This window comes from Microtus pennsylvanicus, chromosome 3 (assembly GCF_037038515.1).
Source record: "Microtus pennsylvanicus isolate mMicPen1 chromosome 3, mMicPen1.hap1, whole genome shotgun sequence".
NCBI lineage: Eukaryota > Metazoa > Chordata > Mammalia > Rodentia > Cricetidae > Microtus > Microtus pennsylvanicus.
The window spans coordinates 20,405,952-20,425,480 of NC_134581.1; the positions used below are offsets into that span (position 1 = coordinate 20,405,952).

Sequence of the window (19,529 nt, forward strand, 5' to 3'; positions counted from 1 at the left end):
AAGGAAGCAACACGGCTGATATTTTAAAGCTTACAAAATCATTTCATCATATTATTTCATTTCAAAGTGATGCTCGGAGATGAAAAGATCTAACTAAAGCTGTGTTCATGCAGCAATCTGGGACTTGAACCCAGAGCCCCAACTTCACATTATATATAGCCACAGCTATTATCTCAGCTCTGAGCACCTTTTTCTCAACATCTTTGGAAGACTTTCTATTACAAACTTTGGTGGTGCTGCACAATGTGGGGCTCTACCTTTATAAACTGTAAAACCATACATAGCACTAACACCATTTCCTTCAAGCCTTACCGTTACATCAAAAGACGGCTTGAAGAGTTTGTCCTTGGACAGAAACTTTGACGGTGTGTCCAGATGTAAGGAGGGCTCCTTCTTAAGTGGATGTCCTACTGCTGAAGAGACCGAGTCCTGCTTACAGTGCTGTGACATGACAGCATGGAATGCTTTACTCTGAAAGTGGTTCATGTCCAAAGGTGTAACAGCCACTTTTCTGTGCATTTCCAGATGTGTGTCAGGATTTGCTGGAGAGTCTGGATTTGGACCCACTCCATTTGGCAGCTTAGTTTCTAATACTTGTTCTGCAGATTGAAAATGAAAAGAAACAAGCCACTAATGTCAGCTTTTTTTTCAAATGAGGCAAAGTGACATTTTAATATTTTGTTAGGTTCCACATCTTGTCTCAGTATACTTTAAACCATAAAGCTATACACTTCTACTTTCCAAGAAGCAAACCTAATGTACTTTTTTTTGAGATAGGTCTCATATACTCTTGCAGATGTACCTAACCTGTTGATACTGCAACAAAACACTGTCATCTTCAAAGAGAACCCCACAATCAGGGTTAAGAAAAAACGAAACCAGCCCCTGATGTGGGAGTCCCCTTTGTGTGCTGTGATTACCCCTTGGCCTGTTGATAGGGTAGAACTTAGGTAGGCGGGGAGGACTGGACTGAATGCTGGGAGAAAGAAAGGCAGAGTCAGGAGATGCCATGGATCCATACCTGAACGTAGGTAGGCCACGACCTTGTGGTACTACACAGATTAATAGAAGTGGGTTAAGTCAAGATGTAAGAGTTAGCCAATAAAAAGCTAGAGCTAATGGGCCAAACAGTGATTTAAATAATATGGTTTCTGTGTGATTATTTCAGTTCTGGGCGGCCGGGACGAACAAGCAGCTCACCCCAACAAGCCCCATGGTAGTGGTGTATGTCTTTTAATCTCAGCACTTGGGATTTTCTGTGAATTCAAGGCCAGCCTGGTCTACAAAGAAAGTTCCAGGATAGGCAAAGCTGTTACATAGAGAAATCTTGTCTCAAAAAAAAAAAAAAATTAAAGCAGACCAACCAACCAAACACACACCCAGTTAGTTTTTGTTTTGGGCTGCACTTGAAGTCATCTTTGTATGAATGCAGAGCACAGGATACAGCTTGGACACACCTGTTAAGTGACCCTCCTGCCTCAGCTTCACAAATACTGGGCTTTAGGTGTGCACTATAAGTCCCTGCTTCCAGATGATACATTAAAATATATGTTGAGGACTGAACAGATGGCTCAGTGAGTAAAGTGCTTACTTTTAAGAACGAAGACCTGAGTTCAGTTCCCCAGCACTCACATGAAAGCTGGATGCAGAGGTGTGTACCTTTAATACTGCTGCTGGAGGCAGGCAGATCCCTGGAGCTCACCTAATCAGTTAAGAGACTCTATCCCTAAAACCAAGGTGGAGCAGGACAGAGGAAAACACACAATGTTGACCTCTGATCACAGATATGCACATGCATACATCACATACACAATACAAATAAACACACACATATATACATGTGTATGCATGAATATATGTATTTGATGTGGGAGGTGATGTATGTTGTGAATATGTTTCACCGCCATTGGTTAAGGAATAAACCTTGGCCTGTGATAGGGTAGAGTAGAGCTAGGTGGGGGAAAACTAAACTGAATATTGGGAGAAAGAAGGTGGAGTCAGGGAGATGCCATGTAGTCCCCGCTTACTGGTAAGCCACAGCCATGTGGCAATACACAGATTAATAGAAATGGATTAAATTAAGATATAAAAAGTTAGCCAATAAGAAGCTAAAGATAATGGGCCAAGCAGTGATTTAATTAATACAATTTCTTGTGGTTATTTTGGGGCTGAGCAGCCTGAACAAACAAGCAGTCTCCTACTACATGTACTGAACTGGAACACACACTAACTGAAACAAATAATTATAAACCCATTCTCTCTCTCTCTCTCTCTCTCTCTCTCTCTCTCTCTCACACACACACACACACACACACACACACACTGTAGCAATCAACAAGTCTAGTCTGTCTAGGTTAGTAGGTGTTCCCCAGATGGTGACTGGCCTCTGCAGTCTGCCCAGCAACACTATCACTCAGAGGCTACTTGTGTTCTCCCACCTCTGCCTTCACTTTTGCTCAACATTAAACAAAACACTTTTGGCTACTTTATGCCCAGCCCATTGCTAGACAATGAAAATGAAGAACTCAGTAGACTTTACAGAGTTTATACTTTGGAGGAGAAAGGAAAGCAAATTAGTTTCTCCAGGCGAAGGGAATCCTGAAAGGGACAAAGAGTGAAAAATGAGACAAGATTGTAACTGCTGAGTCAAAGAAGGTGTCTGTCCCAGAGGAATGGACATTCTAACTGAAGACAAAAGGAAGCTAGCTGTGCTGGCTGGTTTTATGTCAACCAGACACACGCTAGAGTCCCTAGGAAGAGGGAACCTCAATTGAGACTATGCCTACTAGATTGGCTTGTGGGAAGCCTATGGTGTGTTTTCTTGATTGATGACTGATGTGGGAGGGCCCAGTACACTGTGGGTGGTGTCACCCCTGGGCAGGTGGTCCCTGGTTGGTATAAGAAAACAGATTGAGCAAGCCTGTAACAGACTGAGGAGAAAGCCAGTAAGAAGCACTCCATGGTCTCTTCATCAATTCCTGCCTTCAGGTTCCTGCCCCTATTTCCCTGGATAATGGACTACAGGTTGTAAAATGAAATGCAAGCTTTCCTCCCCAAGCTGCTTTTGGCCATGGTGTCTTATTACAGCAATAGACAGTAGTCAAGTACTAAGTCATCTTGTGGGAACATGCAGAAGCACGGATAAGCAGCAAGCACATTAGCTACACACCATGCTAGTGTAAGCCACAGCAGGAACCAACACTAAGTGGGATGGATGCTCACATCTTTCACCTTCAACACTGATACCCTGAGGGTGCACTTTACTAGCTTTCAGGCCATAGTGACTACACACTAAGCATCTGTACTAAAAAGCACACATCCATCTGGCTATCACCAAAAACACCCAACAAAGACTCACAGGATTCACCATAAACAGCAAAAATAAATGAACTTTTGAAAGCAAGTCCTGGAACATTCATATTTCAGAAACCATCAAGTTGTAAAATACATAAAAACAAAGAGAGTTCTGACCTTGTTTAGGTGCACTGTCAACCAGAAAATGGCTTTCATCTGCTCTCTTTCCCATTCTAGCAGTTTCTAAGAGCCATGGAATAGTGACTGCTGGCAAACTCCACTTCTTTGCAGCTTCATATTTAGAACCAGTCGGTTCTTTCACTATAAGATGTGTACTGGCGAGCATGCCTTTCTTTGCATTGGATTTACGAACAAAGAATTCTTGAACACTAAAATTTACATGGAAAGGAAAGCAAATGATCACATACAAATTAGCTTAGAAACTAAGAACAAAACTTCTTTTATCACAGAGTGATTAGTTAACTTCAAGAAAACATACTCCATAAGCTGTGGTGGCACATGCTTTTAATCCCAGGGGAGGCAGAGACAGGTGAATCTCTGAGTTTGATTGAGGCCAGCCTGGGCTACAGGAGAAAACTTGTCCTGAAACTGCCCCACAAAAAACAAACAAACAAACAAAAATTACAAAAAAAAATGGATTAAAAAGTGACAGATTTTTTAAAAAAGATTTTTTATTATGCATATGTGTATATGCACATATGTGTGCATGTGCCTGTGGAGTCCAGAAGAAGACATCAGATCACCTAGAACTAGAGTTACAGGGGTTTGGTAAGCAGCTCAACATGGGTGCTGGAGAGGGAACTTGGGTCCTCTCCAAGAGGACATACTCTTAACCACAAAGCCATCTCTCCAACCCCAGTAAAGTCTACCTTAAATTAAGTTAATCGTTTGTAATTGCTTACTCTAGGATAAAAAAAAAAAATGCTGCCATAATTGAACATAATTGACATATAATAAAATACCCTCTAAATTACTAATTACATCCACTTGTTCTTTTCTACCAAAATGGAACAATTTTAGGAGCACAGTGATGGTATAAATTCATTATCTTTTTACCACTATAACTTCCCAAAGCATTTTCATACATAATCTGAATAATTTTCTCACTTTTTATAAATCTCAGTATTGTGAAGGCAAGGGGAAAAAGGAAACTGAGCGACTTAGTCAAGAGTGAAGGGCACTAAGGGAATACGGGGCGGAAACTGAGCCCAACACTTGAAACTGAAACAGTTAGTCTTTCCTGATTCTAGGTCTGAAGGCCTATTTCCTGTCTTTCAATATCGTTTGACTCTCAGTATTTCTTCCTGGAATGTTCTGAGTATGTTGTCTGAAAGCATATGCTCTTAATTGAAAATATTTCCCATTAAATAAGAAGCTAGTAAATTGATATGTATTGATACACCTGATTTCTACTCTTTTTCAAATGCTACTATGTAATGACCAATTAGGGAGGTTGAGCTACTGAAAGATTTTGCAGGTAACTCTTAAATTCCTTTATTTCCCAAAGTGCTTCTTGAATTCCTTGCAAAGTACTCTATTTGTATTTCTGGTAGAAAACAAGAGAAGCAATGGATACATATTAAAAAGAAAGGAAGAGGAGGAAGGAGGGGGAAGAAGGAAAACGAAAGAAGAGGAGGAGGAGGGGCTGGAGAAATGGCTCAGAGGTTAAGAGCACTGACTGCTCTTCCAGAGGTCTTGAGTTCAATTCCCAGCAACCACATGGTGACTCACAACCATATGTAATGAGATCTGGTGCCCTCTTCTGGCCTGTAGGCATACATGGAGGCTGAACACTGTGTACGTAATAAACAAATCTTAAAAAAAAAAAAGAGGAGGAGGAGGAGGAGGAAGATAAAATATCCTTATAACACACTGAAAGGCACAATGATAAAGCACAATTCAGTAACAGCCCATATACTACCATAAACTACAGCCTTAAAAGTTTGCCAGAATCCATCTAGAGGTAGACATCCCTCTGCTGTCTGAAGCTGTTCAGACACAGCGTCTACCCATCAACCACACATACAAACAAAACCCTGGTCAAATGTAATTACAACACTTTACAGTAAGTTAAAAACAAACAAAACATCACGTTGGGGATGCCATAGTAGAGCCCTTGCTTAACATGAGCAAAGCACCGTGTGTGTGTATATGTGTGTGTGTGCGCGCGCGCATAGAGTTAATATACCGAAAATATTACATACCTTGCTCCAAGGTGATTTGCTAAAAATACCAAGGAATCTCTCTCTGCTCCAACACACTGACTGAAAGAAATCACACAGTCCTTTAAAGGAGTCATTCCTGACATTACCGACACTGGTGTGAAGAGGGGATTTGACTTGGGATCAACTAGTGTCTGGTAATCTATACAAGTAACCTTTGAAAAACAAAAGCAATAAAGCTACTATAAGTAAGAAATAAGTGGTTAAGACAGGCTCAGATTACAATCCTAGTAAATTGTGTTAAAGGAAAAGAAATTTCACATTCACTGACTTGAGCATGTTCATTCTCAGCATATTCCAAATGAGATTCAAAGAATATGCAGACATCAACTCCTTATATTTGCATATTAGATCAGTAAGATGGAAGTTACTCTGCATTTCACCCGTATCACTACTTTAGTTTAACATTCTCTCTTCATGCTGAGCCACTGGAAAGTGAGTGTTGTGCACTAGCTGAGGAAGGATGAGAATGTGAGGTGAGAAGGGCTACCTTGACTTCCTGATAATGAGTACTGCCCACAGAGCTCCATGACAGCAGCTTCTGTGTATCAGTGCTAGAACCAAGAAGTATAAAAGATATTTTATTTTTAATGTGTATATGTATGCGTGGGAGTGTTTGTGCATGTGAGTGCAATGCCCGTGGAGGTCAAAAGCAAGTGTCAGATCACCAGAGTTTGAGTTATAGGATGAGGACGAAGAAGCTGGAAAGTTTTAAATTCTTTTAAAATATGACTTATTGTGTGTGCGTGCACAAATACAGGTGGATGTGAAAGGCCATATATGTGAGAAGGGGGAGAGGAGGAGTATGTGCACAGAAGCCAGAGGGCATCTTTTGCAAGTTTTCTCTTTCCACCTTGGGTTCTGAGGCTCAACTCAGTCTGCCAGGCTTCTACTTTGCCCACTGGGCCATCATGCTAGATAAAATGAATTACTTCAAAAGTAAACATTAAGACCTTGGCAGCCAAAAATTGAAATATTGGATTCTGACTGTCAAATGTTTCTTACCAGCCACGTATTTGTAACAACTTCTCCCACAGTTGCTTCTACTTCACACCCCAGCAGCGGAACCACAGCATAGTCGGCAATAATTCTGCTAGGAAGGGACACGATCTTTCCAGCATGTTCTCTTATGATGTTTATAATATTATATTCATTTTCAACACTAAAACCCAAAATAAGGAAGCTCTTTTGGCTAAATAAGCCTTCCTCAGGAACTGCAGAGCCATCAAGCAAGCAATGGCTGACTGAAGAATGGTCTTCCTCGTGCACAGAAATGTGAGTGGAGTCATCACAGGGCTCAACTTGAGCAGAATCACTGCAAGGCCCAACTTCAGGCTCTGTAGCTTCAGATGGCTTAGCTTCAACTAGAAAAGAGAAAGGCAGGTTCTCTATTTGACAATTAATAGACAAAGAGTTTATATTCACAGGGCCTGGTAAAGCACAGCTTTGATTCTGACACTGGGGAAACAGAAGCAGGTGGATCTCCATGAGTTCAAGGCCAAAGTGATTTACACAGCAGTTTCTAAACCAACCAAAGCTACATAGCGATTTCCCAGCAAAGACACTAATGTAGCATCAATGTGGGATAATACTCTTGTATACTGTACAGATTTGTTACTCGTACTGGATTACTAAATCACTGATTGGCCAATAGCCAGGCAGGAGCAACAAGACTAAAAGAATTCTGTGAAGAAAGACAGAAACGGAATCACCAGTCAGACACAGAGGAATCAACACCTCATTGAGAAAGGGTACCAAGCCATGTGGTTAAACAGACAAGAATTATGGGTTATTTTTTTTCTCTCTTTTTTTTAATTTATTTATTTATTAAGGATTTCTGCCTCCTCCCCGCAACCGCTTCCCATTTCCCTCCCCCTCCCCCAATCAAGTCTCCCTCCCTCATCTGCTCGAAGAGCAATCAGGGTTCCCTGACCTGTGGGAAGCCCAAGGACTGCCCACCTCTATCCAGGTCTCGTAAGGTGAGCATCCAAACTGCCTAGGCTCCCACAAAGCCAGTACGTGCAGTAGGATCAAAAAACCCACTGCGATTGTTCTTGAGATCTCAGGATGTACTCACTCATATTTGGTTTCTAGCCATAAATAAAGGACATTGAGCTTATAATTCATGTTCCTAGAGAAGCTAAATAAGAAGGTGAATCCAAAGACAAACACATAGGTATCCTCATGAAAATTATGGGTTAATTTAAGTTGTAAGAGCTAGTAAATAATAAGTCTTAGCTTAGCTAGGTGGTGGCGGCACATGCTTTTAATCCTAGCACTTGGGGGACAGAGGTACACTGATCTCTGTGCGTTTGAGGTCAGCCTGGTCTACAAGAGCTAGTTCCAGGACAGGCTCCAAAGCTAAAGAGAAACTCTGTCTTGAAAACAACAACAACAACAAAAACCAGAAAGTCTGACTGTTTATAATTAATATAAGCCTCTGTGTGTTTCTTTGGGACTGAATGGCTGCAGAACCAGGTGGTACAGAGACTTCGGTCTACATAACATAGTCTGATAATTTTAATACTTATAAAACTTAGACTTAATTATACTTACTTTTACTTAAGTAAAAAAAGGATCTTTAGTCATCCCATCTTCAGGAGTACCATGAATGTTGCAAGTAACAACATCTTCAAATGAAAACACAACTGTCATGTCTGTTCTAAGTATGAAACTAGAGCAGAGCTGGGCAGTGGTGGCACACGCCTTTAATCCCAGCACTCGGGAGGCAGAGGCAGGTGGATCTCTGTGAGTTCGAGGGCCCATGGTCTACAAAGAGCTAGTTCCAGGACAGACTCCAAAGTTACAGAAAAACCCTGTCTCGAAAAAAAAAAAGACAGGGTTCTCTTTGGAGCCTGTCCTGTTATTCACTGTGTAGACAAAACAAAACAAAAAAGAAACTAGAGTAGAAACCCAATTTTTGCCTGAAAAGTATGTTCTAATAAACATGTCTTTTTGGCTTTGTTTTCTTCCTTCCTTCCTTCCTTCCTTCCTTCCTTCCTTCCTTCCTTCCTTCCTTCCTTCCTTCCTTTCTTTCTTTCTAGTTAGTTGGGTTTGTTTTTGAGACACGGACTCTCTATCTAGTACTAGCTATCCTGGAGCTTGCTATTTAGACCAGACTGGTGTTAAAATCCTCTGGCCTCTGCCTCCTGAATGCCAGAAGTACAGGTGACTGTCACTGAATAAAATTAGGAAAATATAAAAATCTTTGGTACCCACAATTAAACAATTATGATTCTCTAAGAACTGAAAACTTTATGATACAGGAACAACAGAGAACTACAAAGTATGTAGAACAAGGCCTGCCCTACAAGGAAGTCCAAGGCCAGACTAGGCCTTAAAACTAAAAATAAAAAGAGGGCAACAGCTCAATGATTGAGCCTATGTCTGGGTCACACCTCAGCATTGCAAGTAAGATCAAATAAATAAGCTAGATACAAAATTCAAAGGATCATATATATAGACACTCACACATGACACAAACTATAAAGAAACCAGGATGAATTTCACAGGAGGCTCTTGGCACAGTGGTAACGCTCTACTTTCTTTGTTGGTAACCTACCTTACCACAATGACAAAGCCATATGCTGAGGCAGCATGAAAGACTTCCCATACCCCAGTCAGAGGGAATTTGTTAGAAGTTTATGCTATTAGAATTAACACACAGATAACAGAGAAATGGCTCAGTGGTTAAGAGCATGTACAGTTCTTACAAAAGACCTGAGTTGATGGAGGAAGGTCATTGGTTAATTATAATAAAGAAACTGCTTGGCTCTCATAGGTTAAAACATAGGTGGGTGGAGTAAACAGAACAGAATGCTGGGAGGAAGAGGAAGTGAGCTCAGACTCGACAGCTCTGCTCTCTGGAGCAGATGCCATGCTACCCTCTCCCGGGCACACGCGATGAAGCTCCGACCCAGGATGGACACAGGCTAGAATCTTCCTGGTAAGTGCACCTAGCGGTGCTACACAGATGATTAGAAATGGGCTAAATTAATATGGGAGAATTAGCCTAGAAGAGGCTAGATAGAAATGGGCCAAGCAGAGTTTAAAAGAATACAGTTTGTGTGTTGTTATTTCGGGGTATAAGCTAGCCAGGCGGCCGGGGTGCTGGGGACGCAGCCCCGCAGCTCCTATTACTACAGAATGGCCCCCAGACGTGTGGACAACTGTATCCACTGAAAGCCTGAGAAAGCTTGGGAAAGAGTAAAGCATGTTTTCTTGGTAGCAGCGATTTCTCGGGTCTGCTCTGCTTGCTAGAAGCAAGCAAGTGCTTTCATCTAAGAGAGGCTTCCTGACTCAGCTTCAGCTGCAAAACCCTGCAGCTCTTAAGAGGTCCTGCCACGAAATATTTAAATGGTGTTGATAAAAGCCGACTGAATGCTTGTTTGTTTTCAGCAGTAGCAGGAAAAAACCTGTGTTGTTTTAAAATGCCGGCTTTCTGAGCTGTCCTGCCAGGGCAAACTCTGACTGTTTGAGTCAGGAGGGCCAGCTACAGAGAGAGGACTTGAGTGTTGTCTGTTGCAGCTTGTTTGATGGCAAAGACCTTGAAACACTGTAGACTTGTGGCACTGAATACGGCTCTGGCCGGTACCTCAGCCACAAGGTTGGAATGGCAGATAACTAAGGAATGGGCTACATTTAGCCAGCAAAGCCACGGCTTTAGTCCTACTGAGATTGCTTGGTAAATTAAAGACTCATGTGGTCAGAAAAACAGAGAGAGATACAATAAAGAGAGCATCAAAGACAAAGAAAATTTTTAAATGATTTACAGTGTGTTAAAAATATATGCAAGCTAAAAGTTAAAAGTTCTTAAAAGTAAAAAAAAAAAGGAAGAGAGTTGTTGCGTGTGGTAGTACACACCTTTAATCCCAACACTTGGAAGGCAGAGGGAGATTGACCTCTGTGACTTCAAGGTGTGGTAGCACACACCTTTAATCCCAGTGCCTAGAAGGCAGAGACAAACAGATCTCTGTGAGTTCAAGGTGTAGTAGCATATGCCTTTAATCCCAATGCCTGGGAGGCAGAGACAGGAGGATCTCTGAGAGTTCAAGGACAGCCTGGTCTACAGAGTTATTCCAGGTCAAAGATACACAGAACCTGTCTCAAAAAGCAAAAAATAAAAGTAAAAATAAACAAAATAGAGGTTAAAATAAAGTGCACAAAGATGGAAAATACACAGAGAATTTTGATACTATATTCTATTATGCTCTCTTTGAATTGTTTGAATGCTGAGGAAGGAGCAACAGCTGCTAAAAGATATTTGTTTATAAATGCTGCTGAACTAATCCAACATAGATATTTTGAAAATGCCTTGACTTTGAAATTTGGATCTAAGGACATGATGCTTTGGAAAGGAGTTTCTTATTTTGTTTTCACACAGGGTGAGAGTCTGTGGATTGCTTCTATCCTTATATGGTATGATAGACCACGTCCTCCTGAAAGGTTGCTGTGAACACCCTCAGAAAATTGCTTCTCTCAACTGCCAACTGAGATGAAACTAGCACACAGGTTATACCATGAAAGACCTAATTAACGACGCCCCCATTCAGCAGGAAGCAGTTTGGAGAGAAAAAACTGCGCCCATGTTCCCAAATATGGTTTATAAACGTTCTTTTACATTTAAAGGGGGATATGATATAGATATGAATAATTTGCATTAGTATAGATTTTGCTTTATTGATAGAGATTTAAGGTCAATTTTATTATATGTATATGTATTTCTGATATTGATTAAGGTATTGTGATTGTGTAGTTCATTTAAAAATGTAATGTATATAGGTAGTTAATAGATAATCATAATAGTCAAGTTTGTAGTCATGTTAGTTAAGATTTTCTAGATGTGCATAGATATATTTTAGATAGGCATTCTTCATATCTTGCAAAGATTATAGAATATGGCATTTTAAATGTTTTAATAACTTAGGGCTTTTCATGACAATGGGACATGTCTGCTCCTGGCAGCACCAATCTACTTCAAGAAGAAGATGGGCATCGAAGAGGATCCTTATGGAGTTTGATAGCCATTTGGGCAAGAAATTGCTCTTGCCTGGACTATTGCATAAACTGGACACAGAGAACCTGCAGAGAGAGGACTACTGAACTTGCCTAAAGGTGAGATGATCTTTCGGGGTTCCTGATTCATGAAAGAGTCTGCAAGACATTCTTCAGGACAAGCAGACAGTGACTGCCTTTGAAATTTCCTGCTTCATGGAAATGTCTGCTGGAAACTATGGGCCTGTAGGCCGAAGATGGATGCCCCAACGGTACAGAGGAACTTTGGGTGACTGTCCAGGCAGCGAGATGTCTCTGTCATTTCTAGAGTTTGAAAGTTGCTTATTTCTTGTTTGCTTAGGTAATATTGTATCTTTCTGGAGTCTTTGATGGAGTTAAAAAATAGTTAGTTATAGTTTTCCTTAGTTATGATAAAGATTGTAATTTTTTACTTGATAACTGTTTTGTTATATGTAATTTTGCTATGTTAAGTTAAAGCCTTCCTTTTTTTTTTGTTTAAACAGAAAAAGGGGAAATGATGGAGGAAGGTCATTGGTTAATTATAATAAAGAGACTGCTTGGCTCTCATAGGTTAAAACATAGGTAGGTGGAGTAAACAGAATAGAATGCTGGGAGGAAGAGGAAGTGAGCTCAGACTCAACAGCTCTGCTCTCTGGAGCAGATGCCAGGCTCCCCTCTCCCGGGCACATGCGATGAAGCTCCGACCCAGGATGGACGTAGGCTAGAATCTCCCTGGTAAGCCACCTCGTGGGCTACACAGATTATTAGAAATGGGCTAGTCCAGGTGCGAGAGTTAGCCGAGAAGAGGCTAGATATAATGGGCCAAGCAGTGTTTAAAAGAATACAATTTGTGTGTTGTTATTTCAGGGCATAAGCTAGCCAGGCGGCCAGGGTGCCGGGGACACAGCCCCACCGCTCCTATTACAACACTGAGTTCTAGTCGCAGTATTCATGTGAGACACAAATGTCTGTAAGTATAGACAGATCCACAAGGATCTCATCTCAGGCCTACGAAGGCAGTAGCGCGCACACTCAGACGCGCATGCTCGCACACAGAAGCCAAGTGGTGCTGGCACACACCTTTAACCCCAGCACTCAGGAGGCAGAGGGGTGGATCTCTGAGTTCAAGGCCACTTTGGTCTACAAAGTTCTAGGACACCCAAGACCACACAGAGAAACCCTGTCTCAAAAAAAAAAAAAGTTCATAGAAAACTTGGCAGATAACATGCATGTATACATTGCTTCTTAACTATAAACACTAATCAACTATTTCTTACCTATTGTGGAGTCATTATTTACATACTGAGCAAGCAGCTCCTCATCAGCTTCCTGGAGCTTCTCATTAGGAGCAAAATCTTTCTTAGAGAATGTGCTGTTCTTTTCTAAGATAATTGTCTGGTCCTCAGACTGATCTGAGACTGCAATTCCAGCCGGCTTGTAGTTACTGTGAATATAAGGCTCTTCAGGAAGCATATATCCTTTACTAAAACACTCCAGCAACCACTTTGCTCCTACTACGTGAGGCCTACAAAAAGAGGACACAGTTAAGCTCCAGTGTAAGTGAAGATCATTATTATCCCTCCTGCCATGCATTCCCAGAGCTTCAGACATGCAAACTGTCTGAAATCACTCTGGTACAAAGTGGTCTGAATTAAAGACTGACAGGACCTGTGAGATGATTTGCTCCAAAACTGCCTCAAGTCATCATCATAATCTCCCACAATTACATGAGTTACATCTTCATTAAGTTGATTAAACCGAACTCCACCGCCACTGTTAATAAGTCTTCTCAGTTTATCTAGCTTTCTGCCACTAAAACCACAAAGATAAATCTGTAAACAAAGAAAAGATTTGCTTTGGATTAACATGTTCAACAGAAACAATTTTAAAAGAAATCCATATCCACTATGTGTAAATAAGATACTTTACATACATTTTGGGATACATAAGGAATGAAATGCATTCTGAAATTAATGCATGTACACTCATACTGGCAGCTAGCAACCCCCTGGGATCTACTTGTCACCCCACCACACACACACACACATACACACACACACACACACACACACACACACACACAGTGCTGGACATCATCACTCACAGCTTTTACTGGGGTGCTGGGGATTCAAATTCCAGCCCCATCTCCCCACTTTCATAGCAAGCACCTGACCCATTTAGCCATCTCCTCAGCCTGAAACTGGCATTTTTAAATATCTGTTTATAGCCCCACAGCACTGTCACCTTTCAGGAGAAACCTGAAGGAGGGTTGAGGCCTCAAATGTATTAGAAGACCAGACTTCAACATCTTCTAAATTTTGGTGCACATCTTGCTAAAAGATTTTCACTTTGTGTGTATACGCATGTGTATATGCACACACATGTCATACAACATATGTGGAGGTCAGAGGACATTATGACCGATTCAGTTCTCTTCCACCGTATGGGTACCAGGACTGGAACTCAGGTCATCAGGCTTGGTGGGTGGCAGAGGTATTTCTAACACGCAGACAGCTTCTCAAGTTGTAAAGGGATGACTTCTTGTAAACATGAATAATTACAAAGATACACTGTAGTTCACTATAAGCCCAGAACATCCAGGCTTGCATTTATTCATATTTTCAACTAGTGTATCAACCACACAACCTAAGCAAACATAAGGCTCTGAGCCACATGTTCCTACAATTTCTTTTCTGGTTGATTTAAACAAAAAAAGCAAGTCAAAGAGCTAAGCACAATGCTTTGAAGAAACATGCACATAGGGATTTTAATTATGAAAGTATGTTTAAGCCAATTTAACATAGAATTTTTTTACTTCCATCTTTTAAAAACTTCAAAAATGATATTCTATTTCCTTATGTCCCAAACCATCACCATTACTAGAATAAATCCTACCAAAAATTAAGAATCAAATGCTTCCTACATGGAAAAAAAAATTCAGTGTCACTTCTATAATTAGTATGTTCTAAGATCTTAAAAAAACATTACAGAGTACACTTCTGTTCCACTAGAAAGGCAATAAATCTTATTAAGATAATTGGCCTTTAATAACAAAACACAATTTAATTTTGCCTGCTCTGAGAATGAATGCATGGCCTAATCACTCTACTAAGAGCAGCACTGTATGAAGTCTGTGGGTCTAGGAGATAGGATGTTTTTCACAGACCTTCTACGTACACACTAAAAGGAATCTTAAAATCCCTGGAGTAACGGAGCAAAAGAAATACCTTATAAATCTAATCTTCTTTTTATTACTGAGGACAACTCAAGGTCTTGTACACAATTAAGAATTAATTAAGGCAGCAGTAATGCATGTCTAGGACTCTGGGAAATCATTTTATTATATTTTAAATTTACATTCATTTCTTGTGTATATATATGTGTGTGGGCATACCACACATACATGTCAGGACAATTTGTGGGATTGAGTTCACTCCCTTCCACCACATGGGGTACTGAGGACTGAGCTCAGGTTCTCAGCTTAGCAGCAAGCATTTTATCCAGATGGCCCAGAAAAAGGATTTGAATCTCATAAGCGTCACCATCTAGAGAATAACCATTTTAGTTATTTATGGAAATTAAGTGATATTTTAAATAACGTAATGTACATGAAATAATTAGTGGTATTAATGTATCATAAGTAACAAATGGTAGCTAAGAATTAAATATATTTTTTAAAGATGTATTTATTTATTATGAATACAATGTAAAAATTCCTGCACACCAGATTTCATTGTAGATGGTTGTGAACCACCATGTGAATGGTGGGGAATTGAACTCAGGACCTGTGGAAGAGCAGCCACTGCTTTTAACCACTGATCCATCTCTTCTGCCCCACAAATGAAATATTTTAACAAAGCTGTTAAGATTTCAGAGCAGAGTTGAGGAGTAAAATGGAGTATAAGAGATGAAGCAGACACACACTCACAGTCACAGTGTGAGCATGGTGAATGTCAGCTTCCTAATTCAGTGAAGAGCTTGTTTACAGATAAGGACCAAGCTCAACTAAGAGGGGACTTCAAAGACAGGCTGAAAGATGTGCGCAGCCCACGCAGGCCTTAAACTCAAGGCTGACAATCATTAGCATTTACTGAGTTTGTTGCATAATAAAGACATACCCGACAGCCATCTAGCAAATCTTCAGGGGCTTGAAATACACTGATGTCCAGATTTTCTAGGTTTTCAAGAGTACATTCAAGTTTGTTAGAAGCTGAACTGAACATTGTTTCATTTATACAACTGCTGTTTATGTTGGATATATGGCTGACATCTGCAAGAGTACGACCTACATATACAAAAAGAAATTATAAATTCATGAGTTAAACAAGTCATTACATGCTTCCTTACAAATTATCTTTTCCTACAGTCACAGGAGTCTGAACAAATTACAAAGATTCAGTTTTTATTGAAATCTTGGTGACAAAGTATAAAAAGTGAAATTAAGTTTCTTTAATTATTAAAATGAAAATATACTTAATGTTTCTTTAAAAAAAATGCAGTTGCTAGCCTTAAGGTTCAAGAAGCTTACATTTAGAACAAAAAATTATTGACAATTTTGCTAAATAGCACTTCTAAAATAAAAAAAGAGATTAGTACTGACTTAATATGGTACCTTAGCTGACACATCAAAAAGACTATCACAAAGGGGGAAGACCTTTCATTTTTAAGTTTTCAAGAGTTGTATCTATTATTGTGTATATGGAGTGTGAGTGTAGGTGCATGGCTGTCACAGAATTCCTAGGGAGGTCAAAGAACAAGGCTGTGGAGTTGGTTCTCCTTCCACCTGTTCATGGGTTCTAGGGATTGAGTATGTTCAGTTGACACATCAAAACTCGGTGCTCTTAACTGCTTAACTTTACCTGCTATACCATGAAATTTTTATTTTTAATTTTATTTTTGAGACAAGGTCTTTCTATGATTTATACCAATGGTTCTCAACCTGGAACTCATGACAATTCTCCTGCTTAAACCTCCCATGTCCTAGGAATACATGAGTGCTACCATGCTAAACCAAAACAAACACACACTGAATTTTTATGTAATGATAATCTATAACTATCACAGTAAACCAATAAAGAAAATACAGGCTGGTCATGATGGGATTTGCCTTTAATCCCAGAATTTAGGAGGCAGAGCCAAGTAGATCTCTGAATTTAAGGCCAGTCTGGTCTATTGAGTGAATACCAGAACAGTCAGGACTACACAGAGAAAACCTGTCTTGAAAAACATAAAAAGCCGGGCGGTGGTGGCACACGCCTTTAATACCAGCATTTGGGAGGCAGATCTCTGTGAATTCAAGGCCACCCTGGATTACAGGGTGAGTTCCAAGACAAGCTCCAAAGCTACAGCAAAACCGTGTCTCAAAAAACCAACAAAAAAAGAAAGAAAAACGGAAGGAGGGAGGGAGGGAGAAGGAAGGAAGGAAGGGAGAAGAAAGAAAGAAAGAAAGAAAGAAAGAAAGAAAGAAAGAAAGAAAGAAGGAAAGAAAGCAAAGCATATGATAGTATATGAGTAAGCAAAATTATAAAACTAATGTCAGGGGCTGTCAAGATGGCTTAGGGGATGGGGATAAAGTACTTGCTCCATGAAAGCCTGATGACCTGAGGTCAATCCCCAACCCACAAAAAGGTAGAGAATGCCAACCTCACATTTTTTTTGTTTCTTGCCCCCAAGACAGGGTTTCTCTGTGTAACAGCCCTGGCTGTCCTGGAACTTGCTCTGTAGACCACACTGGTCTTAAACTCACAAAGATCAGTCTGCTTCTCTGCCTCCCAAGTGCTGAGATTAAAGGTGAGTACCACCACTGACTGGCCACAGATGTTCTTTAATCTCCACACGTGTGACATACCACATGCATAATAATACATAGAATCTTTTCTAAAAACTATTTCTTGCCAGGTGTGGTGGCACACGCCTTTAATCTCAACACTCTGTAGGCACAGGCTAGAGGCTCTCTGAGGTCGAGGTCAACTTGGTATAAAGAGGGAGTTCCAGCACAGTCAGGGTTACACAGAGAAACACTTTCTTGAAAAATCAAACAAACAAACAAAAGCTTTCTCTTAAAGCTATTCACTAGTGCTCTTGTTTGTTTGTTTGTTTGTTTTTTGAGATAGGGTGTCTCTGTGTAACAGTTCTAGCTGTCCTAGAACTCACTTTGTAGACTAGGCTGGCCTCAAACTCAAGAAATCTAACTGCCTCTGCCTCCTGAGTGCTGGAATTAAAGGTGTACGCTACCACTGCACAGCTTCACTAGTGTTCTTAATTCTCCTCTTATGTGAATTAGGATGTAGAAGAAAGCAATCCCTCATTCTAAAGGGAATACAAAAGAAGTTCTGGACAGCTTTCTATGCAACTTGGCTATTTTGTTACTTAGTTCTACAAGAAGGAAATAGAAAGTCCTACTACATTTCAATGGTCCCATTAGCAAATCAACTCCTTTACTTTTTAAAATGTTGGTGTTTAGGACTGAGATCCCAGGCTGTATTCAGAAGACAAAAGCTTTTCCACTAAGTTACATTCCCAGTCCAAAACATCAATTATTTTGTGGACAAATATTGTGTATTTAATCTTAAGGAGACTTACTTTCAGCTGCTGCATTGCTCTGACCAGTGGGAGTTGAAGTATCAGGCACGGTCTTTACTTCTGCTCTAGGTTCAGCCTTGTACATAGATTCATCCTGACAAAAGCCTTTCTCAATACTGTCATGAAACCACTGCAGGGTCACACAATGCACATTCCATCTCTTGGCACATTCATATTTTTGTCCTGTTATGTCCATTACGAGAAATACATATATGTTAGCTCATAGTCAATTATTTTTGAAAACATACCTGAAATAAAAGTAATGATTAAAGATTACCAGTAATTACTTTTACCTTAAAAAAATATTGATGGGCAGTGGCAGATGCCTTTAATCCCAGCACACGGAGGGAGGCAGGCAGAGTTTGAGGCCTGACGTGGGATGTCCCTCTGTATGCTATGAATATGTTTTATTACCACTGGTTAATAAAGAAGCTGCTTTGGCCTATGGCAGAGCAGAATAGAGCTAGGCGGGAAAACTAAACTGAAAGCAGGGAGAAAGAAGGTGGAATCAGGCAGATGCCCAAGAAGCAAGATATGAGGTAACAAACCACGAGCTTCATGGTAAAATATAAAATAATAGAAATGGGTTAATTCAAGATGCAAGAGAATAGCTAGGACTATGCCGGAGCCATTGGCCAAACAGTGTTGTAATTAATACCATTTTTGTGTGATTATTTGGGTCTGGGTGTCCGGGAAACAGAAGCACAGTTCTATTAACAGAGGCCAGCATGGTCTACAGAGCAAGTTCTGGGACAGTCACGGCTACACAAAGAAATCTTGTCTCGAAAACAGACCAACCATATGCTTGTTTTTTAATCTGTCTGGGTGTTTTGTCTGCATGTATGTCTATGCACTACTTGTATGAGCGATGCCCAAGAAGGTTAGAAGGTGTTAGATGCCCTGGGACTGAAATTACAGCCAACTATGAACCACCATGTGAATGTTGGCAGCCAGAAAACAGTCCTCTGAAAGAGTAGCCAGTGTTCTTAACCACTGAGCCATCTTTCCAGCCAACCCCCTTTGGAGACAGGGCCTTACTATGTACGCTTAGCTGGCCTGAAAAGCACTGAGTAGACCACATTGGCCTCAAACTCAGAGATCCCTCTGAGACTAAAGATGTACACCACCATACTTGACATTATAAGAACATATAATATAAATGCAGACATTATACATGTATACAATATAATAAATACTATTTTTGACAAGACTGTATAAGCACCAAAGTAAAGGACAGGGAGATTTGAATTTTTCCTTTCCAGTAAAGAACTTTAGCAAAATATTTTTAAGTAGTATCACAGAAATATTGAAGTCAATAAAGTAATGCCAAAAGATATTTCAGCAATGTTTTTGTTTTTCCTTTTTTTTGGTTTTTCAAGACAGGGTTTCTCTGTG

General features: G+C 40.2%; 1 protein-coding gene across 3 annotated transcripts in view; it reads right to left on the reverse strand.

Annotated features, from left to right (window-relative positions):
• The window catches only part of Topbp1 (DNA topoisomerase II binding protein 1), a 53,349-nt gene that overhangs the window by 20,916 nt on the left and 12,904 nt on the right, over window positions 1–19,529 (reverse strand). For all 3 annotated transcript variants that reach the window (XM_075964828.1, XM_075964827.1, XM_075964826.1), the window contains exons 7-14: window positions 18,135–18,317; window positions 15,671–15,837; window positions 13,221–13,384; window positions 12,830–13,077; window positions 6,543–6,901; window positions 5,520–5,692; window positions 3,472–3,683; window positions 313–599 (exon numbers count right to left, since the gene is read on the reverse strand). In XM_075964828.1, the coding sequence (XP_075820943.1) occupies window positions 313–599; window positions 3,472–3,683; window positions 5,520–5,692; window positions 6,543–6,901; window positions 12,830–13,077; window positions 13,221–13,384; window positions 15,671–15,837; window positions 18,135–18,317 (1,793 nt within the window). The remainder of the gene's footprint in view (window positions 1–312; window positions 600–3,471; window positions 3,684–5,519; window positions 5,693–6,542; window positions 6,902–12,829; window positions 13,078–13,220; window positions 13,385–15,670; window positions 15,838–18,134; window positions 18,318–19,529) is intronic.